The 14,176-nt window shown below is 41.5% G+C and overlaps 1 protein-coding gene across 1 annotated transcript in view; it reads right to left on the bottom strand.

Annotated features, from left to right (window-relative positions):
• The window catches only part of LOC125390253 (E3 ubiquitin-protein ligase makorin-2), a 58,131-nt gene extending 44,325 nt beyond the window's left edge, over positions 1 to 13,806 (bottom strand). Inside the window, 1 exon segment of the mRNA XM_048419175.3 lies at positions 13,639 to 13,806. Coding sequence (XP_048275132.3) covers positions 13,639 to 13,806 — 168 coding nt within the window.
• Between the last annotated feature and the right edge of the window lie 370 nt (positions 13,807 to 14,176).

Here is a 14,176-nt window from a genome sequence, read left to right as displayed (position 1 = left end):
GCCCTGAGTTCAAATCCCCAGCACTCACATAAAAAGCCAGACATGGCATAACCATGCATACACCTACAGCTGCAATGCTGTGGGGACAGAGAGAAGAGAAATTCTGGGGCTTGCTGGCTGTCAGCCTAACTCCAGATTCAGTGAGAGACCCTATCTTGTCGGAATAAGGTGGAGAGGGATAGAGCAGGGCACCAATGTCCTCCTGTGGTCTCCACACATGCTTGCATGGGCAGATGCATGCCTGCACATGCACATAAACTACATGCAACACACACAAATATATAATCAGAAGTTATCACATATATGTGATAACTTATATGTAATATACACTTTTCTCCCATTTCCTTTTGCTAGGATAAGCTTGATTATCAAAAGGTACTTTCCAGGGGAACCTACTTACGTGTTCCAGAGGAACCTGGACACTCATGAAAGGAGCTGAGCATAGAGTGTGTGAAGAGCTGACCTACTGGTCATAAATGTATTTATTATGGAAAGATTTTATTTTCCTTTAATCGTAGTAGACAGTTTTGTTGCATAATCACCTGGGTTGATAGCTGTCATCTTTCATACCTTGGGGTTCATTTTTTTTTCAGGCCCTTCTGGCTTCAAAGGTTTCTGTCAAATAATCAGCTGTTATTCATTTAGGGGTCCTGCCTTTATAAGTAACTCGAGCTTTCTCTATTGTGGTTTTCAATACTTCCTTTGTTCTGTGTTTTTAATGTTTTCTTTTAGATTTTATTTATTTTCATTTCATGTATGTTTCCTGAAGGTATGTCTGTGCACCATGTGTGTGAAGTGCCCACAAAGGGCATCAAATCCCTTGAGATTGGAGTTACAGATGATTGTGAACCATCATGTGGGTGACAGGACTTGAACCCTGGTCGTCCAGAAGAACAGCCAGTGCTATTGACGACTGAGCATCTATTCAATCCTAATGCTACAATATACTACGGAGGATTTCTTTTTTTGTCTTTGTCTATTTAATGTTTCGTAGCCTCTTATAACTGAATAGGAATATATCTCTTTCTTTTGATTTAGGAATTTTTCTACTATGACTTTTACTGAAGATAATTCTCTATGCCTTGGTGATAGTATGCTTTTCCTTCTTCTATGTCCATAATTCAAATGGTAGGTCTTTTATGGTATTCCCAAACTCTTCCAGGTTCAGTTTGTGTGTGTGTGTATGTGTGTGTGTGTGTGTGTGTGTGTGTGTGTGTGTGTATGAGAGAGAGAGAGAGAGAGAGAGAGAGAGAGAGAGAGAGAGAGAGGATGCTCATTTTCATTTACCTTCACTGACTAATTCAATTTTTTTTCACTGTCTTCAGTCCCTAACCCTCTCTTATGATCCCTTCTGTTGTTTTGGCTTTCCTCTGTGGTTTTTGTTTGGCATACTGAGTTCTTCATTTTCAGCATCATTTCTGGTTTGGTTTTCCTTAGCAATTTGAACTTGATTTTCATGTCTTGGATTGGCTTTCTATTTCACTCATCCCTTTGTCCCTGTCACCTCTGAGCTGTTTGAGAACAACTCTAATCGTTCTTTAAAAACTCTATCTGGACGTTCTTCCAGGATGTTTTCATTAGGGGATCATTCCTACAGGGTTTGGACATTTTTGGAGCCGACATGTTATTTTGATTTTTCATGTTTTTATTTCTGTGCTGGGATCTGAACATCTGGAGTCAATTTGTAAGTTGAGTTTTTCTACCTTTCCTTTTTGTTCAAGTCACTTTTTTCTTTCAGCAGCGGAGTTCACGCTGTTCGAGAGGAGGATAAGGTACAGCAGGGTTGGGACGACAATTTCCTCTGTCTGGCATCTGGGGTTCCAGCCTCTGTCCCAGTAGTCTGTCTGTCAGCTACAGTTTAAGTCTGCAGTGGCCTGGTAAAGGAGGCTGGAACCTGTTTCACCTGGCAGTGTGAACTGCTCTTTGGTCTCAGGGCTGATGGGGCAACTGGAGCATCCCAGCAAGCTGCTGGTGAGGCTCTGGTAAGTCTCAAAGGGAGATAGAGGGGCTGGGGGGGACGTGTCAATCACTGGCAAGCACAGGAATTAGGGTGATGGAGGGGTGCAGGTAACTCAACTAAGTCTGAAGGTCATGTGGATCAGTCATTCCCGGACTTCTGTCTGTGGCTTGGGCTTACATAGAGGCAATTTTTTTCCCCCAAATATTAGCTTATTTGGCATTTGTACTTAAATGTCCCCCAACCTATTCCTGCTCTGTTGTTCTTCGTCTCAGCGAATCACTTAGGACGGGGTTCATCCTAAAGCACATCCACACCCATTCATTGTCTCTGATCCTAAAATGCAACAACCATGCTCATTCACCGTCTCTATCTGTGCCACCATCTCAACCCCCATCACTCCTTACCCTAACACCTTCACCAACCAGCTTGCTTGAACAACTTCACAGAAGTCAGCCCTACATTTTCCAACTTAACTGCCTCCGCGGCACAGACCTACCCAAAACCCTGCAGGAACTACTTCCGATTTCTGTCCCAGAGAACCCAGACCTCTTGATAGGACCTCAAAGACCCATCCTGGGGGGTCGTTCTCCACTTCCTTCACCTTCTCTTCTGTGACTCTCCTATGATCCTACCTCAAGATCCTGAATCCTTGCCCCCCTCAAACTCCACTTTTCTTTGCTGGAAACATTTTCTATGATTTTTTTTTTCCCTTTTCTTCTCTTGGCCAACTCCTTCCGGCTGAGTTTGCCTCCTCTGTGTGACTTTCTCTGACTATGCAAGTGCTCCTTGCCTTCCACCCCTCCCCCCTCCCCCATTGTGCGACCTTCACAACACTTAAGCCACCACAGTCTCCGTATTTACTTGTAATTCCGATGCACCATGTGCATCGCCCACTCGACTGCGGGTCACCTTAGAGCAAGGTTCTCGGCTTGTCTCGGTATGGATCGTAGGCCCTACTTCATAGAATAGAGGGGCTGTCCAGCAAACAGAAGCAACTCGTAGAATCTTGGTTTTCTTGGAGTTCCAAGTAGAAAGTGAGCTTGGCAAAAGCAGTTCCAAGGCTATGCAGTCAGAAAATGTGGGAAGACGTTGGAGACCATCTATACTCCAGTAGAAGTCAGCATCACTGCTTCCCTGGACAGCATACAGGCCTCACGGCAAAGGTTGCAAAGCAGTTTATCCTCCTAGTTGTGATTCTCCGTGATTTTCTTCCTGTTGCCATTGTGGGTAAGTAAGTTTAACTTCTGGGTTGGTGTCAAAGTAGAAGGAACAATAATACATTACATACATGCATGCATATATACATACATACACAAACATACATAGTGTATCTCAGGGTGGAATTAATATCCTAAGTGAAGGTCCACTCACTCAGAATGACCATGCTAATTGTATGGAAGCTCACTGAGATGTGTAGAGTTTGGGAATGGGCAGATCTGTCCGTGGATTCCTTAAACCAGCTGAGTGATGATGTTATCTTTGAATTAATTAGAGGAAGATGTTTTTTTTTAAGTAATTCACATTGGGAAGTATAATGTACACAGCAGTAATAAATATTAATTCATCAGCAACACTACAGAGCAAGGCACCATTTTTCCTTGGATCCTGCAAGGAATGGGGTTGCCCAAGGTTTCCTGCTTTCTTCTGCGGTTTATAAAAACAGACGAAGCGGCAGAGCGAGTGACCTGATACTGAGCCAAGGGACCAACATCATTATTACTCACTTAAGCGGGGTCTCAAGTCCCGTTGTCTTTGCAATTACTTCAGAAATGAGAGATGAGAACATGAAACCAAACTGCTACAGTGAGCCAGCTACAGCTGGAGCCCATTAGCAGCGAGACTGGGTATGCAGAAGAGAGCAGTGGGCGGCTGCTGTTATCTCCCCTAAAGAGTCAAGGGGAGGTCAAAGCGTTGGGCTGAATCCTGGTCCTTAAGCGCGGTCAGCAACACTTTCTGATGTTGTACTTCAGGATCCAAGAATCACAGAGCACTCCGTTGATTATGTTGCTTTCAAGTCCATGTGTCTCTATAAGTCGGAAAATATAAGTCAAAATGCTGAGTGACCTTAGAATTGCGGATAAGATTACAAAACAAGTCTAAAATTGACTCTAATACGCATTAAAGTGCAGCAAGGAAGGCACGGCTTAGGTAGAAGTCACGGGAAACAATTTGTAAATGCGTCATGGCTAGGACTGAGGTTTCTCCTAAATTTTATAATCACCAGATGACTTAATGGTTACCTTTGAGGAAGTATTAAGGTAAAATATGGCTAATGTAATGTAAGATATAACCAAAGCCAGGACCCATGACTGCCAAGAGGATATTTTTTTGGCAGAAAGTCTCTGCATGCGGTGGCAGGTATGGGTGGGAGGCAAGTAGGGGCTGTGTGTAATAGTGCCAGGTCCCATCTTAAACGATGCCCGTCAAGTTACCATGGGCATTTTCTCCAACAAGTCTGACAAATGTCCAGGATCTCATGGAGAACCACAACACCTTTTTGCAAGCCAAGGAGTCAGGGGCTGAAGTCTTGTTCTTGTAAAAACACACTCATATATATACACACACACAACACACACACACACAAACTATCCTGGTCACTGCCTCAGGGGATCCTCACTTCAGACAACTTCAGTGGTAAAATAATAAGAAAAGCAAACAGTAAGAGTTTTCTCTTGGGATTTTAATATTTATTTATTTATATTTATTCATGTGCTCTTTTAATTGGCCATTAAAGCCTTGAAACAAACAATCCATGCAGTCTGCATTCCCATGAGATGCGCCAATATCCCTCCTTCTTGGTCAGCTGTAACCACAAAAACCGACCTACAAACACGTAGAGTTTTAGAGATAGTTGTCAAGTCTTTGGCTCTCTTTTCCTGCTGAGGAAGCCTAGCGTTCCCATTGCCAGTCAAAGGTGGCAACTGGAAACTGTGCAGTCTGGTTAAAAAGAAGAAAAATCAGAGGGAGTGGGGGAAATGGAAGTGGGAGGGTGTTGGGAGGAGGGGCGGAAATGGAAACTTTTATAATTTAATAAACTTTAAAAAAAATGAAAAAAAAGAAGAAAAATCCAACCTTCACCAAAGGAACTGTGCTTAAAAATCAAAATACGTTGGGCTCTTCCCAAAGCATCATGCTGGAACGCCATTGCATAGCTGAAATGATGCCTATGCTGGCTTGCTTCTGTACACAAGAGAGTAAAGCTTTTGACAGAATCCACTTCAGCAAAACAGCTTTTAATTGGCATTTTGGAGGGAATCTTACCAAGTCATTTCTGGCCAACCTCTTCCATCCACCACTCCCCTCTACCATGTTATTGTTATATGTAAATTCAATTCCAGTAACCTCTATAAGGAGACATCCACCTACTAGTTATTAGATTGTAATAACATAACAGCAGAGGGACACGGGTGTGGAAAGACACTTTAGCTCGGCAGAACACGGGGAGGCAATTGCCGTGCTTCTGTAGCTGGAGAATCGAATCAGGCTTCCAGTGTAATAACCGACAACATGTTTCTCTCAGTCTCGTACAGGCAAGCAGGAAGACAAAAGGTCCTCAAAGCTTTGGCATTGGGCCCATCTGAAAGTATATGTGCATGCATTTCAATGGTGTGGGTGGGTGGGTGGGTGTGCACGTGTGTATGTGTACGTGTGTGCACACATGTGTGCTTATGAATAAGTGCTTCCAGCTTGGGAAATTCCCACTGTGAGTGTGGAGGGCCGCAACCACATTCTCCATTACAAGATGGCGCTGGCATCCGGCCTCACCGCCTGGTGAACAAGATAATGCGCATGTGCTTGGTAACTTTCCACTGCTGCGTCCCTGCCTACTCCCGAGGCATCATCTGGGTTGATGGGCAGTGGACCAATCCAAGAGTGACATGTCCGAAGCGAGGACTGTTTCCTATATAAGGGATGGGTTCCCCTCATTCTGGGTCTCCGCTTTGTAAGCTTATGCTCTCTCTCTCAAGACGCATTAAAGCTTTTCTGCAGAAGGATCCTAAGTGTGCCGCGTAGTTCTTGCTGGCGAGACGGTAGCGCGGGACATGTGAGCCCTGACACCTAACTATGCATGAATGTGAATGTGAATGTGAATGTGAATGTGAATGTGAATAGCATCCATATCAGAAAGTAAAAGGCTTATCTTTTAGCTGCCCAGAGATACCACTTAAGCATTTGTCATTTCCTTTACAATGTCATAGAAAGAAGAGGAGCCTAAAAATAATAATCTGTCAATGACGTTGCCATTAGATTCCAGGGATCTGACTGTTCAAATATCATGTGTCCTTTACAAATAATGAAGATTTCCTTTCTGTTTACTGTTTACGTTGTTCCTTCCAACACACTTGAGATGTTTTATTTGAAGGGAATCAGTTTTTCTTCTTCTTCTTCTCCCTCCTCCTCTTCTTCCTCATCTTGCTCTTCCTCTCTGAGGAGCATCACTTGGGAACATGTGCCTATCACGATGGAAGGCTGGTTATCTCTAAGGTTAGGGTGAAAACAGAATGGAAAGGAAGCAGTGATGATGTGGAGTCTAATCTTCTCCAGAATAAAAAAGCTCCAACGCTATAAGGGCAAAGCCAGCTCATGCTTCTTTAGGTGAAGGTGATGGCAGAGGGGCTGTTATTTTGACCTAGTGGGAACCTCAGAGAGAAAAATGAGGTTGCCTGACCCACATACTAGTTTGTAAATGATCACTTTCTTACAGCAGAGTTCCACTTTCTACTGCTACCTACCAACCGCAATCCTCACTAATCACAGTTCCACACACAGAAGAGAGGTCACTCCTTAATGGAGGTTGCTTCCATTCTAAATCTCCAGATTCTTTATTTCTACTTTACATGCTACTTCAGTAGGCTAATTCAAGATTATCTTACGGTATTCATTGGGAAGTGTCGCCATGAAGTGTCAGTCATATTTGTGCAAGCTCCTTGCTAAGCATATTTCATGCAGAAATTTGTCTTGGCTGCTTTATGCAGATTTTAAAAAGACACTTGGATGCAGAGAACTTAAACCACCATTGTGTCTCTTTAGGGACCCACTCAGCAAGAGATAGAAATTGTTCAGCCATCACAAACACCAGTCAAGGCAGTTGTTACCCATACAGATCTGTCAGGGATTCCTCCTGCTTCTAGAAAACGCACAGCTTCCTGCCTCGCCTGTCCATTTGATGGACTATGTCTTCATGATGCCGCAACAACCTTAGGAAAACAGCAGCAGCAGCAACAGCAACAACAGAGGAAATCCACAAACGGTGAACACTCTTGACAAATCTGCACCTCCAAGTGAGCCTGGAAGGTCCAGGGAGTGGGATGCAGAACAATGAGATGGGAATGAAACGCAAGGCAGAAAACCAAGTGGATATCCCACATACACGGCATGGAAGCCTTGATTAACTATACTGATTCCTCCTCTATCCTTACCCCTAAGTTCCAAATAGACAATTCTAAACTTGAGAGAGAGAGAGAGAGAGAGAGAGAGAGAGAGAGAGAGAGAGAGAGAGACTACTGCTCGTAAGGGAAGCAGCCATTGCTGCCCATTTTTTAAAAGCACTTAAGGGTCATTAGTCTCACACTGCAGCAAATGCATTATTCATTTTGCCTTAGCCCAATTTCTCGGGTAAGAATTTTGTAAGAAACCCATACTCAGTACAGTAGAGAGGTGATTGATCAAGCCAGAAGAAACAGAATTTGGACATCTTGCTAAAAATTTTTCTCAGTCTTCCCAGTTAGAATAAATCAATTTTATTTATGTAGTAACACTTGAATACTAACTACCCAATGCCATCCGTCAGGACAAAATTGATGACTATACCTTTAGGTTAATATTACTTGAACATTTCATTCTGAATAATTTATACACATTTCTGTCAGCATGTCAGTTTGCAATTGTTTATTTGGTCTGAGCAAGTGTACCTGAACCATAGCTTTTATTAAGGGAAAGATTTCCACGTCTTTATTTTGTGCATTCAAGTAGCCTGCCCTGGCCGGGGGCCTTAATGTTATTCCACATAAAATCAAACATGGACAATTTTATACCTTGCCTTGGAATGCTTATATATTTTTTTTCTAAAAAAGTCTTTTGCTGAATGCTTTGTAATTTTCAGAGGAAAAGAAAGCTAGGGCTAAAAGGCTTGCAAAATAAAGATGAGTAGATATTTAATAACAACGTGTACATGTTTTCCAGAAGACTGTATGTACACCACATTAGGAGTCTCAATAGCTATTCTCACTCCGGCAAATAATCTAATCTGTCCACCCCGGCTAATGCTAACAGTGCCCTCTCTTTTGGGAAGACTTCAAGGTGTTATTATTCATCTTGTAAAGTGCCTGGTGCATTTTAGAATCACTCCATTTACTGCTGCTGCTTTGATTTTATGGTAATCACCTTCCCATCGGACAGATAGCACGGAGCATGCTTAGACTCAGACTCCGACTGCAGGGAATGCTGGATGGGCAAGTGTTAGGTTATGCTATACAACAAAAGACGAAATCACAAATAAAGCCGAAAGATTGGGAATCTTGATATCAATTGACCTGATTGTGTGATCTTACTTCAGTGTGTTTATACTGAATTTTCCATTTAACTCAAGATATTTTACCTGTGGTGTACGTGTTTATATCCATATATGCACATATATGTATGTATGTACATATGTGTGCACATATATGTATATATATGCACACGCATTTATATATATATATACTTCTTCCTTTCCTCACCTTGCCCAGCTGTCTCTCTCACACACATTTTTTTCACTTTTGAACACTTTTCTCTCAATCAGTTACCGCACAGCTGGGTCTCAAGAGATGATCTGACAACCACTGGGCAGAAACAGCGTCTTCTATGAAGACATAAGAGGAAAGGGATCAAAATGAGATATGAGTTCCAAAGAAATCACCATGCAGCTCGACTTCTGAAATTCCTCTTCTTCAGTGCTTGAAGACCTCATTAGCAGAAGCCGAAAGAGCTGCTCAGTTTTATAGACATGCATAACACACGTACAGAGAAAGAGAGAGAGAGAGAGAGAGAGAGAGAGAGAGAGAGAGAGAGAGAAGGTTGGATCATAGCTCCGTTAGGAAGAATATCTTAGGAATTGTCCCAGATGTAATTAAAATGTGCCCATGAAAGATGTATGTGTACAGGTACTTATTTAAAAGTAGCCTGTGATTAGCTCTGCTGTGATGATCACCTATGCATCTTGGTCTTTCAAGTCCTGTGAATAATCTATTTAGAAGATCTGTGTTGAATGTCAATTATCAGAAGACATTTTTCCAGAAACCACACGGTGGCCGTGCTAAATTTGAATTTCCAAATAACTTTATAATTTAAAATAGGTTGAAAATACACTTATTACTATGCATATGTAAATATACATATAAAATATGTATAAACTTAAATTTATACATATTTAATACTCATTTATTATATGTGTATTAAAATATGTATAAATTTTAAAAAATACCAAATTTCATGGTTCAAGCATAACATCCTTGGGGATTACCACGTGTCTTAATTTGGTTTCTTTCACTGTGATGATACACTGATGGAAACCAACTTGGGGGAGCAAAGGGTTTTTATTTCAGCTTCCAACTCCCAGTCACAGTTCATCATTGAGGGAAGTCAAGGCAGGAACTCAAACAGGAACCTGTAGGCAGGAACTGAAGCAGAGGCTGCTTGCTGGCTTATTTCTCATGGCTTGTTCAACTTGCTTTCTTATGCAGCCCAGGGCAACTTACTCTGGGGTGGCACCAGCCACAGTTGGCCAAGACCTCCCACAGTCATTATTCAAAAGATATCACAAAAACTTGTTGACAGGCCAATCCTTTTTTTTTTCCCAGCATAATATTTTTTATTGATTATCTGGTAATTTAATATAATGCACCCCAATCACATTCACTTCCCATTCCTCCTAAGTCCTCTCACCCTTGTGCCTTTTTTCAGTGCCCCCCAACTAATACACTATGTAAAATTTGTGTTGCCCATGTATTCATTGGAGCATGGTCAAATTCCCAGTGACCCGCCCCTTAAAGATAACCGAGTACTTTCCTGTCCCCACTTCAGAAGCCATCAGCTGTGAAGAGCTACACTTCCGCATCCTTATCAGAATTTTTAAGGACTCTCTTCATTGGCCTCCTGCCTAAACATTTTTGGGGGGCAGAGGAGTTGTTGCAGACGCTTTCAATGTCTCCTATTCTCACTTCTGAGTCTGGAGTCGTTGGTACCACTGCCAACAGTCGCCTCCTTGCCTAAAACAGGGAGCAGCAGCATGGACCATGGACTTCCACATGGTTTCCATGGTTTCCAGTGGCTGCTTGGACCATGGACCTCATCATGGTCCTCAGTGGCAGCAAAGACCACAAACATTCAATCTTATAGAAGTAGTTTTTTTAATTGAGTCCCTCTTCCTTGATCCATCTAGGTTTGTGTTAAGTTGACAAAATCTAATCAGGCCATTATACATGATGGTAGTGAGGAGCTGTGGGCAGGCCTGCTTTTCATCCCGCCCGACTCCCGCACAGCTAGCTTAGCCCCAGAAATAATAACACACAAGTTGTATTCATTTAAACACTGCCTGGCCCATTATCTCTAGAGAGTTAGTTACTGACTAACTCTCACATCTTGATTAACCCATTTCTAATAATCTGTGTAGCACCACGAGGTGGTGGCTTACTGGAAAAGATTCAGCATGTCTGACCTGGTGGCTGGCTCCATGGCATCTGCCTCACTGCCCTCTTCCCAGCATTCTGTTCTGTTTACTCCGCCTACCTAATTTTCTGTCCTATCAAAGGGTCAAGGCAGTCTCTTTATTAACTAATGAAAATAACACATAGACAGAAGGTCCACCTACATCACATGATAATTTGGGAGGCAGTATTTTTGGGGATTATGTTGTATCCATTAAACATAATGCTGAGGTTAATTAAACTTTATACGACAACATTTTAGGAAATAAGTTTTAAAATTCTTTGTAAGTGCTATACTGTTAGGTAAAGATTAGCAGTTATTGGAATTACACCAACTTACTCAACTCAGAAAGAAAACGGTAAGTATTTATGCTTTTGGGTTCAGACTGGGGAATAGGTTTCTATTATATTGTGTTAAAAGTAGCTCAACGGTAGTCAACATCCAGTTGGTATAATCACACTGGTATCATGAACTGCTAAAAAGATGAGCTTTGCTACTATGTAACAAATTTCAATCTATATGATTATAACACGTGTACTCCAAATCTTAATATTATGACATCTCAGGAAACGTGTATTTATTATCAATAATATGTATCACCCTATGAAATTAATTTGTCTCTATCTTGTTAAATGCAATATGGCCAAAATCATTCAGTAGTATAAATTAATATTAATGTAATTATGCATAAATTTCTTGCCTAATCTTAAGAAGTCACCTACATATAATGCTTATTAAAGTTCAATAAATATTCTTAATCAATACTGTTGAAATAACAATTAGAACATTGACCATTTTCATTGTTATTTCTTAAGTAAACACCTATTTGGGAATTTCAATTTTTTATGGTACCGATTGATCTACACGATATACGCAATAACCCTAACTAAAGACTGTGCCTTCCTTACTGTTAAATTTCAACATGATATATGTGTGTTTACGTATATGTATGTATATGTGTGTGTGTGTGTGTGTGTGTGTGTGTGTGCTAGTTCTTACATCTTAAATTAACCCATTTCTATCCATCTCTGTTTCACTACGTGGCTGTGGCCTACTGGTAAGTTTCCATCTGGCATTTGTCTCCTGCTGCAACTACACAGCATCTCTCTGAATCCTCCTACTCTCTCTATCTATCTTTTCCATCCTGGCTATATTCTGTTAAGCCACTAGCCAAAAGCAGTTTCTTTATTAACCAATGACAATAAAACATATTAACAACATACAGAGGGACTCCCACATCATGTGTGTGTGTGTGTGTGTGTGTGTTTGTTTGTATGTATTTATCAAGTTGAAGATACATAATATATTCTATCCAGATGGACAAAGGAACATGATGGATATTTTTAAGAGTGAAATAAAAAGACAAAATGCAAAGACCAACACAAGAAAATTTCTAGATTCTTATACTTGGCTAAAACTCTAAATCTCTACTTTTTTGTTTCTGAGCTACAGTTTATTCACTGACTTATTAGAAACAAAACCTATTGGCAGTGTGATGTTAGTGTTTTCAGATGAATTTTAATACTATATGGAAAACTGGGTTGACTTGGAATGATGGCAGTCAACATGAAGTAACCCAAATATTTCATACTGACTCCTTCTGTGTTTCTCATGTATGCAGGGTTTGTAGTGGGTGTGGTTTTAGGCTGTTCGATCATTGGGTGCTCTTAGAGCTCCAGAAGTGTGGAAAATAAGCATATTAATCATAACATTCATATTTCCAGCACAGGAATTTTTAGGGCTTCTTGGGGGTGATGATAAGCTTGTAAATATCCAAAATAAGCCAGTGAGCCAAGTAGCTACATCTTCGTATAAAGATTAGAAAGTAAAGACTCAGAAACCATTCAGCATACAAATAACAAACCTTGAGCAAGAGTCTGGATCCTTGAGTTTGTCTGCCTGCTAAAGACAATCTTGTGTTCAGTGGGGAAGTCAGTCCAGGGCTTTCCGATTGGAGCCTAAATAGACACCCATCTCCATATTAGACCACTATTAGATGTAAGACACTGTTTGAATGATACCTTGTTGACAAACACACACAACTGAAGGCAACTTGATACATAGAATATAGTAAATGCCAGCTCATTAATTAATTAAAGTAGATAATAGGACACAGAGACTTGAACCCATGAGAGATTTAATATGTATCCAGACTTACCCTTCGCTCAGAGTGAGTCACACAACTGTCCAGAAATAAATCAGGGAGAAGTCAATACATTTTTCATTTCTTTCCCATTGTCAGAGTTGATTTATGAAAAGAAAATTGACTTATTAAAATTGTTCAAATGAACAAGAGAACAAAAAGAATTTGTGGTACATTACATTCATAAAGTTAAAATGGAAAATCTACCAAAGTTCCATTTCTGCCATCTGAGGTGCTTTAGAAGTGTGGTAGTCCATTCAGGCCACCATAATAAAGCTCTGCTGCCTGGGTGGCTGATGGACAATAGGAGTTTATTCCTCTCAGCTGTTGCTGCTGGGAAGTCAAGATCGTGTGCTGGCAAGATGGGAGTCTAGTGGAGACATTTTCCCCACACCATTATCCTCGTGAGATGAGGCACCAAGAAGAATGAGCTTTCTCTTGAGAGTCTTCTTCAAAGGCACTAATCTCAGCCATCAGTGGTCTGTCTGCATGAACAAGTCACCTCCTGTTGTGGTTTGCCTTCCATCACTGTGATAAAGTACTCTGAAAAGAACAACTTTGAGGGGAAAAGATTGGCCCTGTTTACAATTCCAGGTTATAATCTTATCATTGTAGGGAGCCAAAGTAGTAACTTAAAGAAGCATGTCACATTCATAGTCAAGAACAGAGTGAATGCATTCGTGGTTCCTGGTGTTCAATATCCTCTACACTTACATAGTTCAGGACCACTACCACCATCGCCACCACAACCATCACCACCACCGATACCACCACAACCACCAACCACTACCACCATGACAACCACCACCACCACCACTGCCACCATCATCACCACCACCTCCACCATCACCACCACCTCCTCCACCATCACATCCACCATCACCTCTACCACCATCGCCACCACCACCATGGCCACCACCACCATGACCACCATGACCACCGCCACCATCGCCACCACCATCACGACCACCATCACCACAACCACCACTAGAACCATTACCACCACGAACACTACCATGACCACCACCACACCCTTCCGAAGAAATGGCACCACTCGCTGTGTGCTAGGTCAGTGTAATCAATACAATCCCACAGAGACAGGACCACAGCCAACCTGGTCTAGACATTTTCTAATAAGGACTCTTTTCCAAGGTGATTCTAAACTGCGTCAAGTTGAAGTTAGAAGTAACTGTCACTTTTCATGCAGCCTCATCTGCTAATGGTGTCACCTTGTGAGTCAGACTTCAGTGAATGAGTTGTTGCTGGCACCTAATAACCATTGTGGTAAGGTGCGGCTCCTGACAGCAAGGAATGCTGCACTGGGTTCTACCCTGTGGCATGAAAACTTATCTTTCAATCATCATTTTGATGGATCTGAATACTGTCGT

This window comes from Myodes glareolus, chromosome 13 (genome assembly GCF_982192425.1).
Source record: "Myodes glareolus chromosome 13, mMyoGla1.1, whole genome shotgun sequence".
In the NCBI taxonomy this organism is placed as follows: Eukaryota; Metazoa; Chordata; class Mammalia; order Rodentia; family Cricetidae; genus Myodes; species Myodes glareolus.
The sequence above is the reverse complement of the archived record's forward strand: the minus strand, read 5'-3'. Positions and strand labels throughout refer to the sequence as shown.